Below are 22798 nucleotides of genomic sequence, written 5' to 3'. Positions count from 1 at the left end.
GGGCGGATGGGCGCCCGCGCAGCTCCCGGGCCGCCGCGGGGCTCAGCGGCAGCGCCGCCGGGTCGGAGCCTCCCCGGAGCGCCATGTGGGGTGGGTGGTGCCGGCTCTGCCGCCATCATGAGCGTGGCAGCGCCTGCAGCGCCGCGGCCCTCGGCGGGCAGCGCTGGTGCCCGGGGCCAGGGCTGCCGTGATTTCACTGAATCACACAATATGCTGAGTTGGACGGGACCCGCAAGGGTCATCGAGTCCAACTACTGGCTCCGCACAGGACCGTCCCTGAGAATCCCACCGTGTACCCCTGAGTGTTGTCCAAGTGCTCCTTGAACTCTGCCAGGCGTGGTTATGCAGCCACTTCCTTGGGAAGCCTATTCCAGTGCCCAGCCATCCTCTGAGTGAAGAACCTTCTTCTAATATCCAACCTCAACCTGCCCTGACACAACTCCAGGCCATTCCCTCCTGTCCTGTCGCTGGTCACCTGTCGTGGTTACTAAGCTGCCCCTCCTCTTCCCCTTGTAAGGAAGTTGCAATGGGGCCTCCCCTCAGTCTCCTCCAGGCTGGACCAGCCAAGTGTCATCAGCCTCTTCTCATCTGGCCTCTCAAGGCTTTTCTCCATCCTTGTGGCCCTCGTGTGGACACTCTCGAATAGCTTAATGTCTTTTTTTGTATTGTAGTGCCCAAAACTCCCCCAGGACTTGAGGTGAGGCCATCTCTGAGCAGAGCAGACCAGAACAATCCCAGCCCTGGCCTGATGGACAATCCCAACCCTGATGATGCTGTGCCTGCTGCCCTCCAGGACACAGTTGGCCTTCCTGGTTGCCAGGGCACTGCTGATTCATATTCACTTGCCATTGACCAGGACCCCCAGGTCCCTTTCTGCGGCACTGCTTTCCAGGTTCTTGTTCCCCTGTACATAGGGATTATCCCACCGCAGGTGCAGAATCCAGCACTTTCCCTTTTCAAACCTCACACAGTTGGTGATGGCCCAGCACTCTGATTTATCAAGGTCTCTCTGCAGGGCTGATTTCTTGTACTGCTCTCTAGAAGCCTTATGGAATAGGCAGAGCTTGTTTCTTCCTAGGCTGCAGCAGCCCAGGAGGCAAGGTGGAGGCTGGAGCTGCTGCCTCAGCATTGCCTTGCTCCGTGTTTGGCTCCACATCAACTTGCCACACCTCAGCACCTTCTCTCCCTGGGCTCCTCTGCCCTGCCCCACCTCACTTCACCCCACCTCACCCCACCCCACCTCACTTTACCCCACCCCACCTCACCTCACCTCACCTCATCACAGGGCTGCTCCAGCAAAGGGCTGCTGGATGACTAGATTCCCACACCATCAGCTCCTTCCAGTCTCTTCCCTGTATCTGTATCAAGAATAGTTTAGCCAGCAGGACCAGGGAAGTGATCATCCCCTGTACTCAGCATGGGTGAAGCCACACCTCGAGTTCTGTGTTCAGGTTTTGGACCCTCACTTTAAAAAGGACATTGAGGCACTGGAGCATGTCCAGCAAAGGGCACCAAGGTTTAGAGGTTTAGAGAGGTTTAGAGCACTTGTCTTATGAGGAGTGGCTGAGGGAGCTGGGGTTGTTCAGTCTCCAGGAGCTCAGGAGGGACCTCCTTGCTCCGTACAACTCCCTGGCAGGAGGCTGTAGTGAGATGAGGCCAGTCTCTTCTGCCACGTCTGCAGTGAGAGGACCAGAGGAAATGGCTTTAAGCTGGGGCGGGAGAATATCAGATTAACTATTAGAAATACATTTTTCCCTGTTCAGGAGGTCAGGCATCAGAACAAGTTGCCAGGGAGCTGGTGGAGTCCCCACCGTGGAGGCGCTCAACAGGCATCTACACCCGGGGCTGGGTGCTGTGGTTTCGTGGCTGAGGGGCGCAGCGGCAGCGGGTGGGTGGTTGGAGCGGATGATCTGGAAGGTCTCTTCCAGCCCTGGTGATTCTGTGATTCTGTTGTTACCCACACAGGCCTCAGCAGGTGCTACAGGTGCCCCTGTGGTGCCCTTGCTGCCAGCCAGGGCTCCTGCTCTGGCACTGTGCTGCTCTTCCCAGCACCATCTCCATGCCAGCAAAGCTCCGCAGGGCTGGAGAGCTGTTAGCAGAGAACAGTCTGCTGTACACACCACCAGCCTCCTGAAACTACATGGGAAAAGAAGACAGGTGTTTGTCGGAATCTGTGGGTGTTGGTGATTCCGAGATTGTAGAAAGTCTCTGTCTTTCTGCCCCGTTGCCAAAGAAGAAGCCATAATTCGTCTGTGCTGTTTTCAAGGTTGTTTATTCTGTTTATCTCTAACATGTTCTGCTGCCCTGCCGCAGCTCTGTCCTGCAGGGCAGTGTGCGGGGCTCTGCCCCTCAGTGGGATGGTACAAACATTATATACCAGAAATTACGTGTACTATATTTACAATAATGTGCCAATATCTATCATCTACGTTGAACAGTGTGTCCCCAGCCTAAACCAATAGAAAAATGCCAACATCACCAAGAACATGGAGGTAAGGAAGAAGAAGGAGGAAGAACAGGATCAGGTCCACTTTCCTCCATCTTAGAACTCCTGACCCCCCTGTACAAAGTAAAACCCCCCTGTACAGGTGTTAAAACCCCCCTGTACAATACTAAAAAATTTTACCCTCTAATTTGTGACTACTTTTACTATATCATCTAACCCTCTGTGACTGCTTGTTCCACCTTCAAAGTTGGTAATTCATTCCATGGTTCAGACTCAAGATCACAGCTGTTCTCAGCTGCTTGCCAGGGTCTAAAATGCTTCTGACCAAGGCCTGGAACCTCTAAAAATGTCTGAGGGACATTTTGAGTTCCGATAGGTGTTTGCCTGGAAAGCAGCTTGGAAGTCTGGAGAAGTTTGCGTGCACCTTCCCAGTTGCCTGTTTTGCCGTGGACATACTCATGGGACAGCAAAGCCACCTACATGATGCCAGACACGCCTGGGCTACCAGACAGAGTGCAGAGCTGCCAAAATCCAGCAGCAGGATAAACAGTGATTTATCTCAAGGGTGCACGTGGAGGACAAGAGGCAGCAGTCACATATTGCAGCAGGAAAAGTTCTGCAGGGTGAGAGGAACACGCTCTACATGAGTGTTGTGCAAATTCCACCTCTGGAAACCCCTCTGTTGTGACAGGATAAGGCTTGGGTGACCTGACCCAACACTGAAACTCTGCTTCAGTGGGAGGTTGGCATCCATGTGGTCCCGAGTTATTTTGTAGTTTGTTGTGTGAAGGCAAAGTTAATAGCAAATGAGAGTGATCTGCACATTATAATTGCAAGTGGCTATAAGACTGATTAGTTTATTAAAATGTTGTGACAACTTCACGAGCAAAGTTACAAAGTCATATTCTTTGGAAGTGGTAGGAAATGAATTAACATTATTCCTCTTTTTTTCTTTTTTTTTTTTTCCTTCTCCCTAACTGGTAGTGAAAAGAGTTTGACTTCTCACCCCAAGGTCAGACTCTGACCAGAGAAAACCTCTGTGAGCTGTGATGGGAAACTGCTCTAAGTAGTTTAGTACCGTATTGAAATTTGCATTTTATCTCTTTCTGATTGCACTGGTGGCCATGGGTCAGCCTCAGAATTTGCCTGAACTAAGTGATTAGTGGGTTCAAAGACATATATTGCTGATGTTAGAAATGTATATATATTAGTGAAACCAGTGTTGTAATCAATGCTCTTCCTTTGTTTTTCTATGTAAAATAAAAAAGAAGTAAAAGAGGTTTTTAACTTTGCATTTTAGATACTTTACCACTCACTTTTGCTTCCAAAGACCTTATCAGGAGTAATTTGTTTATTTAAGTGACTTCAATATTTTTATTTGCTAACCCTTCCTGTGCTGTGTTCAAACTATGTACATTTTGTTTGTGCTGCTTTTAATATTGTTACAGTGATCCTTTTTGTTCCCTCAGGGTTTGTTTTTATCACGTTACAGCTCTTATTTGCATATACCCTATATGTGTACTTTGTGAGGGAAGATGCTCTGGACTATTTATTCCTTTTTGGTTTATTGTCATTCTCATTTAGACAGTTGCAATGCATATTTGCTATCAGCTGTGCATCACCTCAAACTTACAAACATGGCACTGTGTGACAGCTGGTACAATCAGGTCCTGTAGGGTGGGGTGTCCGTGGGGTGGGCTGAAAGGGGATGGATGTGCTCTTGCAATAAAGTATTATCTGGACAGTCCTATGGGATTTGTGTGGTAGAAACAGGGTGAGGAAGGGGTGATGAGGGTGGCTCCTTGGGACAGAGGAAGGCAAAGAGAGGAGGAAGTGCAGCAGCAAAGTGGCTGCAGAGCTGTCCCAGGCTGCCAGACCTCCTTTGGCTGTGAGCCCGGGAGGTCTGTCCTGCCTCGGGCCATGGCTGCAGACACAAACTGTTTGGTCTGTTAATGTCATCCACCGGACAGATGTGTGATTTATTGCACTGCTCTTCTTTAGGATATTCATATTTCTTCTTTAGGATGCATCCTAAAACAAATGCATAAAAAAATTCAGGTAAACCAGCCATTGTGGAAAATGTAGCAATGTTTCTGCAGTCTTTTGCACTCTGATGGTGCCTGGGCAACTCAGTGGCCCTGACAAAGCAGATTATATGTCAGGTTGAGCTGAGTATATTTGGTACTAATTTCCATAATTTCCTGGTAATTTTCCCTTTTGACATGCCAGATCTTTGTGCAACAGCTGGACAGAGCTTTGGCCCTGGGTCCTTGATTTTTAGAATGGGACAAAGGTCCTAAAGAGTACAAAATTTTGTTTGGGTGATCGAATTGGTCCTCACAAAGTGCTGACACTAGTATCTTGCAGGAAGGTAGAGAAAACGGATTAGAAACATACCATAAACGTGAGTATCACAATTTATCTTGCTTTAAATTTGTATTGGTAGATATTGTAATTGGGAGATTAATAATTTACTAAAACATTTGATAGTTTTCATTTTTAAATGAATTTTGAATTAGCAAACAAGTAACAAATGGATGAAACATTGCAAATTAAAATTAGAGAATTCTTTGGTTGTCTCCTGTGGTTTTGCTCTGTTTGCATTTTTTTTTGGTAAATGTGTACAATAATAGAAGTTTTCCTAAGAAAAATAATGTATAGAATAGTCAGTTATTTTAGTTACTTAATGGGATTTACATTACATTACATTTACAGCTACAGTTCCCTTGTGTGATACATTATTTTGTAGGTAGGCATCTTATGGATGTTTTTGCAAAGGCCAGGCTTGTGTAAAGGTAACTCCATACACTGTGTGTGTCTGAACTGTTTCAACAGGTTTCTAATACCAGAAATTTTGGGGAACATCTTTGAAGGAAACTTCTGTCGCAATGGCATCATCCTGTCTACAGATCTGTGCGTTGCTGCTGGCTTTAGCAGGATTCACTACATTACTTGTTACTACCATGTCCAGCAGATGGAAAGTTTTGGACACCACGACAGAGCTGGTTACTGCAGACTGGGTTTCTGAAGGTCTTTGGATGGACTGTGCAGCAACTGCTTTTGGATCAGTACAGTGCAAGCAATTTCTCTACATGCTGAGTTCAGACCGTAAGTGAACTCTGTGGTCATGGCAGATGTTTGTAAAATCCAAGGATGGGGTTTTATTCCTTCTTTCTGGACAGCATGTTGGCAGGCTGGGGGGCACAGAGTGTCCCAGAGGGCACTGCAGTTCTCTGTGCTTTATTTCCACTTGCCTTCTTCTCCATCAGTGTCTCTCACTGAATTAAAATAACTTCCAGCTTTCAATTTTGTTTCTTAGTGTGGTGTGCTTGCCCTATGTATACAAAAGAATGAGAAGGGTTAGGCCAAGACAAAATCCCTGTCTCTGGTATGATGACATGCCAGAAAAAGCATTGCAGCCAAAATTCAGCCTAAGGATTGCAGGGGTGTATGTGCTTTAGGTGTCACCTGTGTCCCTGCATCTTTGTGCTGGGATATCAGGGAGCAGCCACACACTGGAGGTGTCAGAACAGCCCAGTATGGGCTGTATGTCCAGTATGGCCAAATCCTGTAGTGGTTGCAGACAGCTTAAAGGGCCACCATGAAACCAGTGTTTCACTCTGCAGTTCAGCTCAGTCACTGCTATGGCTTTGCTGCCCTCTCTGGTGTGTTGACATAGAGGTATGGGTGATATACAGGAAATCTGAGAATTTTTTAAAAAGCAGTTTTGGAAGAAATAGCATCTTTTCACTCAGCCTAGTTCTTCAATACAAGCAGATCATCATGACCACTGGTATTTGTGCTTTGGTGTGAGACAGGAATTATTAGATATTCCAGGACTGGTTTGATACTTTGTGCTAAACCTGTGTACCTGGGTATTTTTTCTGGATTTTCTCAGAGGTGGTGAGCTTAGACTAAAATACATCTGTGCAATGGATGCTTTGTGTTTTCGAGGGTTGAGCATGCTAGCAGGGTAGTTACCTGCAGCTAGAAAGAGAAGAAATGTCTCAGTAGGGGCTGGAAAGTATTTGTTTGAATTATTCTGGATTTTAAAAATATCTTTCTGTAAACACTATCTTTATGGTAAAGGACTGGGAAGGACTGACACTGAAGTTCTTTCCTCAGCAACCTGAGTATAGGAACAGTAACACTGAAGCCTTTGGAAATGGTACTTTGTTAAGCTTTCTGACTTAAACAGAACCTTGCATTTATTATTTTACAACCTTCAGTTTTGTGTAGTCACTTTATGAGTGATGTTAATATCATTTCTTCAAGTCTTCCGTGCTTTATAGGTTCCTGATTGCTGTCATTGCTATTTGTCTGGATTTTTCCAGCAGTTTTATTCTGAATGTGCACTGCTTGAACCTTAAAAATACCACAAGTCACAGACTATCAACCTTGTTTTTCTTGACACAGATGTGGGCTTCCCTGGAGTCAGAGCTGCCTAACTGTAAGGCAGATCTCTAAAGGGTAAGAGTTTAACTCTCAAGATGCAGCATTTTCATGGTTCATCTGCAGGGCCCTCACTTTGTTGGCCTCATCTGCCTTCCTAATGAGGAGGCCAGTTTAAGAGTAAGTATCAGCATCCCATAATGAGGCCAGAGTTTGTAGCCTCAAAAGGAGGCTAATCACATGCTTCCAAGGATTTTAAAACATTGCTCATTGCATCAGAGGCAATGTCAGCTTTTCACACCATCCTGGTACCTGTCCAGCCCCTCTCCAGAGTCTCCTCTGAGTAGGTACCAGGATGCTTTATATTTCTGGAATTCAGAGTGAGGAGATGGGGTGAACAATGATAGCAATTGGTTCAACTGACTGGGTTAGAGCAAGCCCAAAGGAAAGCTCCCAGTCTGTGGAAGGTGCTGATGTGAAGCTGTCCACACCAACTCTTAAGCCCTGCTGATGCAGAGCCTCTTGCAGAGCAGTGCTGGCTGTTATGCCCATTGCCCGACAAGCCACAGTTTACAAAATTTAGTGAAGAACAACCTTATGTTCTTTAACACATGGGAGAATCATTTCCTGAAGGGAATTATTAAAATGCCTGGTTCTGTATAGGAAAACTCATGCACTTCAGGTCTGCAGTTTAATATTTTCTGTTTATATACGTGCTTTATAACTGCCCGTTGAAATACGTTTCTTAACTAAGAAGAGATTTTTTAAAAATTACACGCTTAGTTTTTGATTTCTATCCTTGGCAGCAGTATAACAGCTGTGGACACTTGATTCAAGGGCCCAACTGTCTCACCTTTGAAAGTGCTGTTAGCAGAAGTGATTGCTGAGATGACCAGCACAGCACCAGTGTATAGGTAAATTGGCTGGAAACTCTTTGCAGGGCTTTTAATGAAATGTAGATACTCCAGGATACTGGTACAATGTGTTCATTTTACTGTACCATCCTTTTTCAAGTTGCAGTGACTAAGCAGAAGGAGGGAATTCTGTAAGTCTCCTGAGATCAATTCCTACCACACAGTATCTGGTTTCCTTAAAGGATTGCAAGTGTAGAGCTGCACAGGATCACAGTGCCAAATCTGGTCTTGTTTAAATCAATGGCAATGACCCTATTGACTGCCATGGGAGCCAAAATGTCCTTGTGGCACTGTAATACCCTTTGGCAGTTGAACCTAAGAACCTTTGAGCATCAGCTCAAAGTGGCAGTGAATTTTGATGAAAAACAACAAATACCTGTTAGGGACAAGTTGTGGCTCTCTCAAAGGCTAATTCTTCTGGTAGTGTTTACATAAATGCTGTGGAACTGTTACCATGTTGCATCATAGCAGAATTATTTTATGAAGAAACTCTGACTCCATTTCCTGGAGATAAGAGCAGGTTATCACTGCAAAAATGGTTAACCACGTTTGGATCCACAAGTATTCTAAAGTATTAACATGAGTGGGTGATGTGAATTGAGGCTACGATTCTATCTAGCCAAGAGCAGAGGTAACTAAACTGAATTTAACATATCCTTTGCCTAGAATAGCTTTTTTTAATCCAAAGGTATTCTAACAAACAGATGCAATTTATTGATATATACTATTTTTCTTGTAGCTGTTTTTCTCCATAATTTTATTCCTTTAGAGACAGGTCTGTCACACTAGCTCCTTAATTTCCTTACATTTCAATTCCATGACATTTCCTTACATTTCTATTGCATTATTACAATTGGAATACATTGTACAATTGTACAGTGTAAGTGGGATGGTTTTTAAGACTGAATGTGTTTAGCTGTAGATCAATAGACAGTAAATATTAATGGAAACCACTCATCCATAAACTTAAGCTTCCTGAAAGAAGCTGGCAGTACAGTTGTTGTGGATTACTTATGACCATAACTCCAAAAACTGTGCTAAATTTTCTAGCAGAAGTATAAAGCTTCTTTTCTCAAGTTGTTTGAATCCTCAAGAAATTATTACATAAAAGCTTTTTGATTTGACAGCAAAAATAAAATTACAAGCAATCCTAATCTAGTGTAAAATCTAGTTGACTTCAGAAAAGAGACAGAAATAAAATATTTGCCTATTTTATCACTCTTACAAGGTATTTTGTAGAAATACTGACTGGACTTTCTAGGCTGAGAAGAATAGGCTCATTTTTCACTTCCTATTAGAAAAAGAATTAATATGGTCACTTTTTTTACACACTAATATCTTTATCATGAACTGCTCCCACTTCTTATTGTCATGCCCAGTAAGCCTTATCTATGGGGAAAGAGCAAAGAGCAAAGGTAGACTCATTTTGGAGCGAAACTCAGAGATAAAACAGCAAGGAGGCTTCTGAAGGGCTTCACTTGATTGTAATCTAATTATAAGGATACTTAACTGTTACTACTCACAAGTATGACTGCTACATTGGAAATTGTTGGCTTTCTTTTGTGCTTGGGTGGGTTGGCAGTTATTGGAGCTACTTTGCCAAATAATTACTGGAAAGTTTCCAGTATACATGGTTCTGTGATCACAACATCCACGCTGTTTGAAAACCTGTGGAAGAGTTGTGCAGAAGACAGCACTGGAGTATCCAACTGCAGGGATTTTGACTCCATGCTTGCATTGCCTGGTAGGTGACTTTGTGCAGCCGTGTTTATATTGCTAAAAAACTTACTGGCAAAAAGTAGTAAGGCTTTTGTTTTAGTAATCTGGTAATACTGGAAAATAACTGGCCAAGAAGGACTTTGTGGGCTGAAGTAATAAAAATCTCTCAAGCAGCAGAATGTGTCAGGCATGTTAGGAAAGGCTATAAAATAACACAAACAAAGCCAGTTGATCAAGAATTTAACAGGCATTTAAAGTGGGTTGTAATCTCTTCTCTAGCATCTTGTGGGATGTCTTAGTAGGAGATTTTTAAACTATTTATTTATTTAGAATTATTGTATAGACCTTATTTTGCAAAACTTCATAGCTAATGTACCGTATCTGGAGGTTTTAATGTAATAGGAAATACTGGTTTTACCTGAGAAGTGGTAGTGGTTTTTGTGAGTTGACACTGAAAATTGTAGATAATCCAAGAAATACATGATAATACATTATACATATTATAACTTATAGAAGGAGTATATGCTATAAATATATCATTAAGCTTGTCAACTAATGCTAACTACTGTTAGTTAACTGACAGTAACTAAAGTCTACTTGGATGTGGTTTTAAATACAAAGAAATTATGATCTGCTGGTCCCTGTTCTGTGCATCAGTCTTCATCATAATTGTGGTTGTCCTCAAATGCCCAACTAGGCAGTATTCTGTGGATACCAAGCATGTTTTAGACAGTAAAGCTATTTTTTATTAATCTTGAATAATTCAGTATGTAGATACTTATTCAGAATAAAAATGCCTTCCTTCTAGCTGAATCTGCCCTAGGAGGTGGCTAAACTAAATAGGTAGGAGGATACTCCTAATCTGAAGAATGTGTAATATAGGATTAAGTGGGAATGAGGTGTTAAATTCACTTTCTCCCTCAGTCTGAAGTAAAGGCTTGTGTTTGAGCAGCTCTAACACTCTCATAACAATTCTCTGAAATGGTGTCCAGTATTTAGAGAATAATATGTTCATCTTTCATTTTTCTGCTTTTAGTGTGTGCGTGTGTGTGTGTGTGTGTATGAAAAGGAACATAACGTATTTAAACATTTTAGCCTCAGTAACGCAGGATCATTCCCTCAGACATTATCCTCCATTATCCTCTGCAGAGCACTTATGTCAGTGTGCACCAGCACTGCTGGCTTAGTAGTTGGACTTGATCTGAGAGATCTTTGCCAGCCTTAATGAGTCTGTGATTTTATTTGGTTCTTGTAAAAACCACTCCAAGGCTGGTTTGTAGCTTACTGCCACTGACTCCAGGCAGCATCTTGTCACTGATGTGTTTACACGGGGTGCTGCCTCTGAGAATATGAGCAGATTTGGGCCATGGGCCCACAGGAGATCAGCATCTGGAGGAAAAAGTGGGTTTGAAAGAACCTGGTCAGAAAAGAGCACCATGAGTGTCAAAGCAAACCGAAGAGAAGACAAGCAACAGCAGGGCTCCTGAGAGCTACAGGTAACAACATGGAGTTAGCAGGAAGGAGAAAAGTGGGGCCAGAAAGTAAATGATTGGGACAGGCTCTGAAGTGAATTTGTGAAGATTAGCTTTGATCTGTTGAAGAGATCAGTCCTGCAGTTGAGAAGAGGGCAGTATAGTCAAGGGGTAAAGATGGGGGAAGCAGAAGGGAAAAACAGCTTGCAAAATGTGAAGATAAAACATTTTTAGAAAGGAAAGCTGAAAAACAAAAGTCAGAAGACAATGGATGGTATAACAGTTGAAAGGACAGATGGGCAAAGCAGGAAAGAGGAAGAAAATGGGTTTGGCAACAAGGGCTCAGCAGACAGTGGGACTTCTGAGAAACATCCATAGCGCTTGCAGATATCAACCAAGGCAGATTAAAAATTACCAGGCCAGTTTAGGCGTGTTTCAAATTGCGGTTTAGAAACTTGGCTGAAACTGCTGCCATGATGCCAGGAACTGGAGGGAGGGCAAAAAGATAAAACAAAAGTGTCTTTGTTACCTCTCATCAGAAGGACAATGAAGATTTTCCTCGAAAGTTTCCTTATTGGCAACTGAGCTATATGGAATACTTCTGGGTTTTGCTTTATGTATGGGAAAAGTCTGACTTGGTTCTTTTAAACCAATTTAATGCTTTTGAGTTCACTAAACCACTACTCTAAATGACAAATATTTGAAATGAGGAGCTTTTAAATGCAATATTGCACAAGACTGAAACCATGAGTGGCTACTCCATATAGCATTTTCTGTCTAGTCACAACTAAGTCAAACATTTAATATAACTAGTTGCCAAAGCTTTGTAAATTCCTTTTTTTTTGTTGTTGTTGTTTTTTTTTCCCTCTTCTTTTTAAAGTTCCATAGGTTTTTTTTTCCAGTGACAGGATTTGGGGATAATTTCTTACAATTGGTGTGGACTAATAAAATGCACTGACGTTTTATCTTGTTAAATAAGCTAAGTTTAAAATAAAAATTTGAGTTTTCTAAATTGTGAACTAAGATCCTCAGTTAAAGCTGTTGAGATTATGGTGTTGTGGTACATTTGTATGAAATCTCTTTCCCATTGGATTGCTAGCAAGGGTATGCTTATGTGTCCTGGAAAGATATGGGGAGTCCATCTAACACTGCAGGAGTCCCCAGGACCTGAAATGTGAGTTGTTGGACCCTGCTGGGTGATTGCCACAGTGAAAAATCCCAAATCTGAAAGCAATGTTGTTGAGTACTTACCTTTACAGTATCTTCTGCAGGCAAAAACCTTGAACTGTTAGTGGTATTTTGAGGGGTCTTTCCACTTTTACTGCTGTCTTCATTTTTTTCTATTGAAGTTTTAAAATTAGTGCTTAACAAAGCATTAACTCCTCAAATTATTTTAGCCTTTAATTCTGTATATTTATCTCATGAGTTCTTATTGCTATCTTTGGTAACTCTTAAGCTTGTAGGACCAGTACTCTTAAGCCACATTAGGCTGAGTTGGAGTGTGAGCATCACTTTGCCTCCTGTCTCTCTGTCTGGTTTTTGTTGTCTGGAGAGTTACAGCCCACTCCACCACAGAACTAGCCAGCAGGTTATTGTGGAGGATGTGGAGGTGGTCAGGGAGCAAGAGCTTGAATGCTGGCATCAATGATGTGAGTGTCCAGTTGGAATCAGGTCTGACCCTTCTGAGGTATCATAGAAACTGCAGAGTCATAAAATCGTTTAGGTTGGAAGAGAACTTAATCAAGTTAACCAAGTTAGCAGTTGTGACCCTGCCAGGCTGTGATGCTTGGCATGCTTATCTCACAACAAAGGTGCCGAAATGCCATCTGACCTGGAGCCTGCCAAATGCAGGCTGCCATTTTAAAGGAGCCCCAAATCCCCACGTGACTTAGGCTGATTAGTAATCTAGTCCTGGTTTCTGTGCAATTGATACCTAGATGTGAAGACCAGGAGCTTAAAGGATGCAGATTTGCCAGCATACCAGATTCCCTAACGTGCCCACAGCAGCTGTAACCTCTCCACAGGAGAATGTCCTAGGGAAGAGTGCTGCAGCTCTCAGACACGCTCACTCCTGTTTGTTACACTGAGTTTGAAGTGCACTGCTAACTTGAGCACCATTCTTTCCTGTCTCTCCCTCGAAGCAGCAAAGCTGGCACCTTTCTCCAGTTCCTCAGTAGTGCCAGAGCCTTGCACACCTTGACTGTCACCTGCATTTCAGACGTGTCCTGTGCACTCAGCTGCACACGTGTCAGGAATTCAGAAGGACTTGTGAGTAGGAGGTTTCCTCCTGCTCCCGCAAATGACCATGTATACCACCAGGCATTTTCACAGGAATGTAAGGGATGAGTGGCTTGGTGTAGTTTTTCAGGATTTACTAAAGACACAAGAAGATTTACTGAGCTTATAAATGTAGGCATAGTTCAACTCTCAAAACTGTTTGACTTGAAGGCTAAACACACTTGGGTTTTGAGGCTTCTCTGAACCATATGACAAAGTTGGACAAGATTCACTCATTACTGCACCTGTTAATTATGTCACTTCCTCTAATTGCTTTTATTTCTTTCAGCACAAGATTAATGTAATTTCTATATAGATCCTGATTTGTTTTCTCTTTTTCTGTCTTAGCTCACATTCAGGCATGCCGTGCCCTGATGATTACTTCCATCCTTTTGGGATTCTTAGCTGCAGTACTCTCACTGCTTGGTATGAAGTGCACAAACATTGGGTTGAGTGATGAAGAAGGAAAAATGAAGTTTACTGTCACAGGAGGATTTCTTTTTATTTTAGGAGGTAATATCAAGACTGAAATGAGAGCACTATTGATACTTTGTATGGCTTTCACAGCCAGACTAAATGAAATAAACTTATTTTTGGTTTAAATCTGTTACAGCCATTAAAGGAATCATTCACCTGTGTGCTTCTTAAACTTTTTCTGGTAGGTCTCTGCTCCATGGTGGCTATTTCTTGGTATGCTGCAATGGTTACTGCTCAGTTTTTTAACCAACTGTATGCTGGAACCAAGTAAGTTAATGTATCTTGTCATACCAAACTCCATCATGTGTTAGCTGTACTAACCTCAGCTGCTCCAGAGTTTCAGAACCTGTATGGATCCCATTATCCAGTCCTACAGGAGTGAAAAATTGTATTCAGGGAATATTTTCACCTCAGAGATGTTGGTGGGGAAGGAGGAGAGTTCCTTTCTGGAAGAGTTAGTGAGTGTGTGAGGAAAACCAATCCCCCATCTGAGGGGGTTTTGTACTGTGTATTTTTTGAGAGACTCAATTAATGTGTATCTCGATGTTACGAAGAAGAAAAGGCAAAATTCTTAATCTGCTTTGGCATTTAGACCAAAAGAGGTACAAAACTCAAGTTCTGACTAAATAAAGTACCTCAGATGTACATGCAAGGGAAAATCATGTGGAAAGCAGCTCGAGGTTTGTACTAATGACCTGCAGAGAAATCTGCTGCCATAATATATATGTCTATATATTAACAGCTCAGTTTGCCTTATGAGTTAAAATGAGGCAAAATCTCTGGGATTACCAGCTAGTGCAGTTGCATACAAACAAGTTTTGAGGTATAAAAGCCCTTACTCTTTGTCTGATATAAAAGTAACAGTTGTCAAAACCAAATGGCAGCTTATGGCACCTTATCTAGGTGTCCTGTTTAGGAATGAGGAACAAGGGTAGGGGTGACTGCACCTTTCCTTCAGAGAGGGGGAAAAGGAGAGGGAAACACACTGCCTGTGTAATATGAGACATCTATAATATACTTCTACCAAGTATATAAATCATAGATCAATAAACTATAAATTGCTAGTTGCTAGGCTCATATTTGAAGTGTTTTGTAAAGTTCCCGCCCAGGAATCAGTTCAGGGAAGTCAGAGGTGAAGTGCTTTGTGATAAATCAAAGTACTTTAAGCAATTACTTCTGTTGTTTGTCAGTTTTCCCTGCATTTTCAATGAAGTGCTTAGGAAAAAAAAAAAAAGTATTTGTGCAGTTACTTTTTGTTGCTTTATATCCCCTCAAGAGACGTATATGAAGGGTAATAAATGTATTAGAGAACTGAAACAACCGTTGATAAGGAATTTCGGTTAGTCGGATAGTTGGTTAGTGTTTGATAGTTACCTGCTACAGCTTTGGGGCTTCAACATCAGTAAGTTAATTGCCTGTTAATCAGTTACCAGATATAGATTCAGTAGCTAAAGAAATATATATATTTTTTAATATCTAAACTTCATATTTAAGCTATTGATTCACTGAGCAGTTCTTGATGAATGAAGTTTGATCATTGGTAGAGCTGGACATGCAGTCTGTGAGACAAATTTCAATTAAATTGTATGCCAGTATTGATCTTCAGTCTTAAGAGACTGGCAAATCTGGTTTTTCAGATTGTATTTTTTGGTCTAATTTTCAGCAAATTAGTGCAGTTGACCTCTGCTAATTCTTAGAGGAGTTTCTCTTACAGCTCTGAAGACAAACTAAGTTCTCCTGCAGTTCTCCTATATACTTTGCTTTGGTGTGACATCTACAGCATTATTGTCTGTAGGTGACTGGTGAGCAGAAATGATTGCAGGCACTGGGCAATGTGCAATTTGTACTGCTGGGTTAGTTTGATAATGACTCTCTGCTTGTTCCATGTTTGGAAGTACCTAAAGAGTGGAGACCTTGTGGCTCCCACGTGCGATGAGATACGGAGAGCTGTGCAAACCCCTGAAACCCTCCTGTTAGCAATGAATTTCCAGAGTCAGAACCTTTGACACTTAAATAATTGTGTTTCCAAGTGGAAAGAAAACACAAATCTCTGGCTCCATGGTACCCATGACACTCATTTTACTCTTATATTGGGTATCTCAGAGATGTACAGGTGGATTGTGGATGTAGTTTTTGTCTGATCATGAAAATTTGTTTTCCTCTTTTTATGAAACTCCTGCCAGACTTTTCCAGACTCAGTTGTGTCTAATCTTTGGGACAAATTCATTATCAATTAATTTATTGGACTGAACAAGGGGGTTTCCTGAAAGGTATAGTTTTGGACAGTAAAATAGGGAACTATTTTTCAGCCTGGGACATTCATAAATACCTTTCAGCCATACAACCACAGAGGGTGCTAAATATCCTTTAGGATATCTAAGTTTGGAAACTAGCCCTATACAACCAGCTACTTTTAAGTCACCTAGTGTTCTGTCCATAGAAAACTGATGTCTGTGGTCAGCCTTTTCTCAGCATATAGACAGTAAGATCTGAATCATTCAGTTTCACAAAATCATTTCAGTGACACAGCCAATCAAAGGGCAAAATAAGTGTTGTGGATTGCACATTGTCATTATTATTTATTATCAACAACTTGTTAAATATATACAATTATTTATTGCTACTTATCTATTTGTTGCTTAGCACTCTCTGTACTGTCACTAATTTGGCAGAGCAGCTCTATACAAATAAGAGTTTTACTGAGCAGACACAAAGCCAGATCTGTTCTCTGTTAACTGCTGAAGTGCCTTTCAGTTAGCTGATTTCTATGCAGATTAGAATTTGTTTGCACAGCTTTGTGGTTTTGTTATAAGTTGTTTCCATAAAATCTTTCATGTTTCAGGTATGAACTAGGAGAAGGTCTGTACTTAGGCTGGGCTGGATCTATCCTTTATATACTCGGTGGGATCTTACTGACCTGTTCATGCAGAGTGAAGGAAAAACAAAATTACAGGTAATCTTGGATTTCTCAGTTGAAGTAGTAGCTGTCAATCACATACCACTTTATACCTGTGCACCACTCTGTCTCTCTCTCATCCCCTGGTATAAATATGTATAATTTACAAACACTGCTATGGCATGTCACAAACTGGTGATGGTAGGGGATGCTGTACCAAACACTTGCACCTCCCAGACAGGGATGCATCACCATCAGCAGTCACCTTTAACTTGTATTTGGCAATTCAGGGCACTGCTGATGGTGAAAATGTGTGGTGAAAGAGCAAACTGTCACAAAAAAAAGTATATAAAACCCCATAATGTATTATGATCCAGTTTCTCTGCAGTACTCACTGTGAGTAAAATATTCACACACTGTTCAATTTGCAGAAAGTGTAAAGGTGTCTCCAAAAGCACATAGAATTGATCACTAGAAACATGGTTTTTCCCTTGTTCTTTATGGAAATGCCTTGTTGCACATCAGATCAGGAAAGGTGAGATTTCTGGCCTCAATATTTAACCCTCCCTGCTTTTTTGTTTCAGTCCTAAATTTTGACACACAGAAGGCCTCTTTTTGAAGGAGAGAGATGAAACAGGCAGAAATAGCAGAGGTCCATGTCTACCAGAACTCAAATAGCTTGGAGGTTGTACTAGCTAAGCTTGAAAGGGTTATAATATGTATGCAAGGAAGAAGCATATTCACTGTTAGTGAATTTAATCTTAGGAAAATTACATCAAAATGTAGTGAGTGAGTGTTCCTCTGGTACTCCATTGCCTAATCTGAAACCATTTCAGTTTTATGGTAACATTTCATCAGCCACATTGGACTTTAGATCTTGCTCACCTTATTTTGATACAAAGTACCAAATGTCCTGAAATGTCCTGAAAATCAAGTAAAACTGATATATGAAATAGAAGTTCAACATGATGAATGACAGTTGAAGGGGTTGGGTGAAGATATTTCTGTTTTCTTTTTTCATCATCTGGATTCCTGTATTAAAACCTGCAGCTTGTACAAAGGTGCTGAGGGCTTCTGCTTTAGGGCCTTGACTGAAATGCCTCGAGGAAGAGCACATGTGGGTTAGAAATCCAGAGTGTGGTTGAGGTTATGAAAGATGCTGTGCAGCCCATCAGGGACCCCATCTATTCCCCCTGAGCTACCAGAACAATGAGAACAGAAGGCCTCTAATTTCTGCCCTGTTGTGAAGAACAGGCTATGGGTGGGTTGGATACAAAGCTAACTGAATAACTTCCAAGTGTCTGAAGCCATGGGCATGTGTCTAATCCCTATTATTTGGTATGTTTTTTTCTTGATTTACAGTCCCAAGAAGTATGCATATTCAGCACCCCAGGCAGCTTCTCAGCCACACATGTATCCCAGGAGCTCTGAGACGGTCATAAGCAACAAGGAGTATGTCTGAGCTCCCATCCTGCATCCCTGCAGCCTTAGTGGGTGATGAACTCCAATAAAGAGGTGAATTCTTTATTCTGGTTCCAAGCTGCAATCCTATGCCTTAATTTGGAGCAGTACCAGGAGGAGGTATGGCTTTCGATGTACATAGGAATGGGTTTCAGATGTAAATAGCTTTCTACAGAAGATGCTGTGATGTGAAATCCTGTGGCATGAAGGTTTTCTGCATGCTGAGAAGCCTGGTAAAATTTAACCAGAGTGCAGTATATGCTGACACTCAAGAGCAATGGTTCCTATTTCAGCTGACTCAAACATGTGGAACTGATAGCTGTAACTGACTGCAAGTTCATATGCCTCACAGTTAGAAATGTGTTTTGTTTTCATTAATGTTTAGCTTCCTTCTTTTGTTTAGCAGCTTAAGCTTTTGACAATAAATAAACTTTGTTCCACAGACTGAAACAGATTTTTTGACAAGTGGAATTCTCTATAAGGATCTTATGTTATACTGAAATTTTTATTATATATGATAGTCAAGGTTTATAAAAGCTACAACATTTTTTGTAGCAAATCTGCTAGAATCACTTTCAAATCTGCAGATGTGCAACAAATTTCTTGTTGGCTGTAATGCAGATACAAAAAATAAACGACACAGAATGAACAAAACACCGCTGGGAGTGGAGAAAGCATCTGGTGTGAAAATGCCTTGTGGTAACTAAGAAAATGATAGCCTGAAATTTTTATTTTTTTATTTCTCTGGTTTCAGCTTTTAAAATAACATTACTTTCATTTTGAACAGTCTTTAACTTTGGGAATTTATACTGCATCTGAATTGTCTAATTCATGTAATGTAATTCCCTGGTGGTTTTATTTTCTGTCATTGTTCCAGCATTAGAATTTTTGCCTTGAACTACTCCACTGCTGGGAGCATATGTTTACCTTGTGTGAGCACTTAGGCAGATGGCAGTGAGTAACTTTACTCTGTATTTATGCTTTCAGCAAGGTGCAATGGAATTTCACCCTGCAAGTTCTCAGGTTCTATAACTTGTCCCTTTTAAATTACAAGTGTGTTCATACAGTTTGTATGAACTCTATTTTGAATGGCTAATGATAAACATGTAGCAGTTTGATCTGGAAGTTTCATGCCCAGTAGATAATTTCAGAGGGCAACCTGCAAGCAGTCTCAGCAGAAATGATTTAGCCATGCTGCTTGCATGCAGGAACAGCTGACTTGTAAACTGAGACATTAAGGCATGAACTTAATTAGCCTTAGTAAGTAAAGCTAAAAGGAGTGTTGATTACTTCTACATTGCCAGTGTCATCTTCTTCCCTCCACTATCACCTGCAGTTTTAAAAATAATTCCTTTGATGTTTTAGAGAATAATTTCAAAAGCTGAAAAGGCACTTGGCCTGCATGGTGGGAGCAGAACTCCTTACCATCGCCTGTATATTCTGTCCTCTGGATTTTTAGGTCATTTGTGAAAGTGCTTCGGTCTAGTTGAACATAAGGGAAATCGCAGAGACAAAGCATCAGCCACTGCCAGTTTCCCACCAAAGGTTGTGTCAGCTCAACACATAACGTGAATTATGATCTAGTAGGTGAGAGAGAAATTCAGAACTTCCTTATTTTTGCATCTTGTCTTCTAATGGCATCACTGGGAAGTTTAATTAAAAAATAGGAATAAAATCCCTGTGTGGTAACTCCTTCCCTCGTTCAGTACATTGTTACCATACTCAGTGTCATTCAGGGGAAAATAACTGCTGAAGATTCCAGGCCTTTCTGTGGTTTGTTTACAGTCCTTCCAGCCACTTTCTGTTTCTGCTGTTTTTCCCTGCTTATCTGCCCTCTTTCCATGCATTATCAACAGAAATGCTCTGAATGAATTATCAACAGAAATGCTCTGAATGAATTTAATGAACCATCAACTCAGTTATGGGGGTAGAGTGTTTTAGCTACAGGTGATTTAGGAAGTGATTTTTTCTCCTTTTTTAAAAAAGTCACTTCACTTTCTTTAAAGTATCTTCACACATCACTATTTTTAAGTCCTTTACTCAGCAGAGCAGACTTCTTTTGTATCTGCAATTCTTCTTCATATCTCTGCAGCTGAGACCAAAATCCTGCATTTGGTTCTGCTACGGGTCTGGCAGTTTTCACAGCCTAGAGAACAGGAGAGACATAGTAGAAGTAATGTATCTTGCATTTGTGGGAGTCATGCAAATTCATTTGGAACTTAAAATTTCAAGATTTACTTTGTTTTGATTTGGCTACAGAGGAACAAACAGCTATTTTGGTGAGATGATGTCACTCCGTACTTGCTAGGAACTGGCAGGAGGGCCTGGTCACAGAATGGAATCATGGGCAAGACAGGAGACAGAGCTGTTGGGTTTGCTGGGAAGGGGAAAGTCTCTCACCACGTGCAGTGACACTGCTCATGGATAAGATGATAGTGTGAAACTTGGTCACTGTCTGCACACCTCAGTCTGTATTAAGCAAATTGGCTATCTGAAGTGATACACCTGACAAATGGGTGAAGACAAAACCTGCAGAGCACAGGGAGCTTGTATTGGAGAGGCTTCCCAGGAAAGCTGACATGTCACTGTTTGGCTGGCACCCCCGGGCACCCGGCAGAACCCTGATAACAGCTCCCACACCCACTCACTCCATGTCTCCTTCTTCACTTACCGTGAATGTGAACATGATAGAGAAAATGTTCACTAAGCAACCAGCTTTGTATGTTTGCTACCTGTGCTTAAAGCCTAGTTGCATTTGTATTTATCTTCATCCTAGAAACCCCACACTGAAAACTTATTAGACCAAGCTGGGCATGAAAAACTTACAGGGCACTGTTTACTGAAATGTTGAATTCCTGTACAACTGGTGATGGGCAGGAGAAAGCACCAAAATAATTCTACAGGAAATCATCATTACTCATAAGCAACATTGGATTTCATGCCCAAAGGAGCTGTAAATATGAATCTGGATGTAGGCACGTTACCTCGAACGCTTCCTTGAGCGAGAGCTGGCGGTGTCTCATGAGATAGGCGGTGCAGATGGCAGCGGAGCGGCTGCGGCCGTTCTTGCAGTACACCAGGCACCGGCCCCCGGCGCGCACGGCCGCCTCGATGGCGGCGCCGCAGGGCTCGAACCAGCGCCGCAGGTCCTCGTCGGGCCGGTCCCACACGGGCACGCGGAGCCCGCGGGCGCTCCGCAGCGCGGGGAAGGGCTGCTGCCGGCTCACGTTCACGCACAAGGTGACCCCCTCCCGCGCCAGCAGCTCCTCGTCGCACGCCGCCCGGGCCGTGCCCAGGAGCAGCGAGGCTGTGACCTGCCAGAGCTGCATCGGCGGGCACGGGGCCGCTGCTCCCGCTGCGAGTCCCGCTGTGAGTCCGAGTCCCGCTCCGAGTCCCGCTGCGAGTCCCGCTGTGAGTCCCGCTGCGAGTCCCGCTCCGAGTCCCGCTGCCAGTCCCGCTGCGAGTCCCGCTCCGAGTCCGAGTCCCGCTCCGAGTCCGAGTCCCGCTGCGAGTCCCGCTGCCGGTCCCGCTGCGTTTATCCGCTCCTGCCGGCTGGGCCGTGCAGGCTCCAGGCGGGTCCTAGTGCCCGCTGCGTCCCCAGAGCTGGCTTGGAAAGCTGACAGCACTTTCAGCGCCCACAGCTCACTTGGAAAGGCAGTGGGTTTGTACAGTCGCTACCCCCAGAGCAGCTGCTTACCCGCTGTGCTCTGCACGGGAGTGCTGCTGCTGCTGCTGCTGCTGCTGCTGCTGCTGCTGCTGCTGCTGCTGCTGCTGCTGCTGCTGCTGCTGCTGCTGCTGCTGCTGCTGCTGCTGCTGCTGCTGCTGCTGCTGCGGGCGGTGCTGTTGGTGCAGTGATGCAGCACTGAAGATGTGTCAGGGTGGCTTTAGGTTGGGTATTAGAAAAAGGTCCTTCACCCAGAGAAGATCCAGTTGGGTACTGGAAGAGGATCCTCAGGGCAGTGGGCACAGCACCAAGCCTGAGAGAGGTCAAGAAGTGATTGAACAGTACTTTTGGGCCCATGGTGTCACTCTTGGGGATGTTCTGTGGAGTGCCCGGACTTGGACTCCATGATCCTTGTGGGCCCTTCCAACTCAGCATATTCTGTGATCGATTCTGTGATTTTTCCAGAGCATCTCGGTGCCCCCTTCCTACAACAAAAGCATCTGTAGAGTGCCCAGAAAATGATTTACTAGGCTGGCCAGATAGCATAGTGCTAATCTTCCTGGACTTCAGTAGAATTGCTGGTGTGCTGCCAGGGCAGAGAGCATCTTACACCTGAGTGTGCTGACATGGGTTTGCACTGCACAGGATGGGTGGGGATGGGCCAAGCCAGCCAGGTGAAGGTGACATTGGCCAGTGCTGGGCAGGTGCTGCAGGGCTGGTCACAGCTGCCGGCTGCTTCCTGGAGGCTGAGCTGCTTCAACCCTTTGCTTTCAGGCAAAACAGGAGCATTTGACTGATATTTGCTGCTGACACAAAAATGAACCTGAACTGTTGCAGCAGCAGAGCACAGACCAGTGTGAAAAGCAATGCCACCCATTAAGGAATGACAAGTGAGGTACAAAGATGAGCTTTTATTCCACCATGGAGGAAGGAGAACTCGACCAACCATGCACCTCCCATCATTTGTTTCAATAGCAGCCTGTCAGTGAGATGTTGGCTCCAGGGCCAAAGGAATTGACTCTCTCACATAAGCACAAGAGTATGCAGTCCCCTTCGTTATCCAGCATGTGCCTCAGCTCC

General features: G+C 43.1%; 2 protein-coding genes and 1 long non-coding RNA gene across 5 annotated transcripts; 2 read left to right on the top strand and 1 right to left on the bottom strand.

The window, feature by feature from the left end:
- Window position 1: 1 nt before the first annotated feature.
- On the top strand, window positions 2-3954 carry LOC140684688 (uncharacterized). Its single transcript, XR_012057333.1, has 3 exons — window positions 2-483; window positions 1966-2157; window positions 2823-3954. It is a non-coding gene; the product is annotated as an uncharacterized lncRNA (long non-coding RNA).
- Window positions 3955-4186: 232 nt separating this feature from the next.
- LOC100219596 (claudin-15) lies at window positions 4187-18504 on the top strand. 3 transcript variants are annotated; one of them, XM_041718168.2, is made up of 6 exons: window positions 4743-4850; window positions 5282-5554; window positions 13569-13733; window positions 13883-13964; window positions 16540-16650; window positions 17956-18504. In XM_041718168.2, exons 2-6 carry the CDS (start codon window positions 5335-5337, stop codon window positions 18053-18055), a joined length of 678 nt encoding a protein of 225 aa, XP_041574102.1. In that variant the 5' UTR covers window positions 4743-4850; window positions 5282-5334; the 3' UTR covers window positions 18056-18504. The 3 variants fall into 3 exon arrangements, with proteins under 3 accessions (XP_072789343.1, XP_041574102.1, XP_002189043.3); XM_072933242.1 differs by lacking the exon at window positions 16540-16650 and having other exon boundaries at window positions 4187-4850; XM_002189007.6 differs by lacking the exons at window positions 4743-4850; window positions 5282-5554 and adding an exon at window positions 9162-9496.
- A 1435-nt stretch (window positions 18505-19939) lies between these two features.
- On the bottom strand, window positions 19940-21432 carry DUSP28 (dual specificity phosphatase 28). Its single transcript, XM_012575451.5, has 2 exons — window positions 21039-21432; window positions 19940-20200 (listed from the first exon to the last, which is right to left on the bottom strand). Exons 1-2 carry the CDS (start codon window positions 21381-21383, stop codon window positions 20066-20068), a joined length of 480 nt encoding a protein of 159 aa, XP_012430905.4. The 5' UTR covers window positions 21384-21432; the 3' UTR covers window positions 19940-20065.
- Between the last annotated feature and the right edge of the window lie 1366 nt (window positions 21433-22798).

The sequence above is a fragment of the Taeniopygia guttata genome, chromosome 9 (genome assembly GCF_048771995.1).
Source record: "Taeniopygia guttata chromosome 9, bTaeGut7.mat, whole genome shotgun sequence".
Lineage (NCBI taxonomy): Eukaryota > Metazoa > Chordata > Aves > Passeriformes > Estrildidae > Taeniopygia > Taeniopygia guttata.
This window is presented reverse-complemented; position numbering and strand designations above follow the sequence as displayed.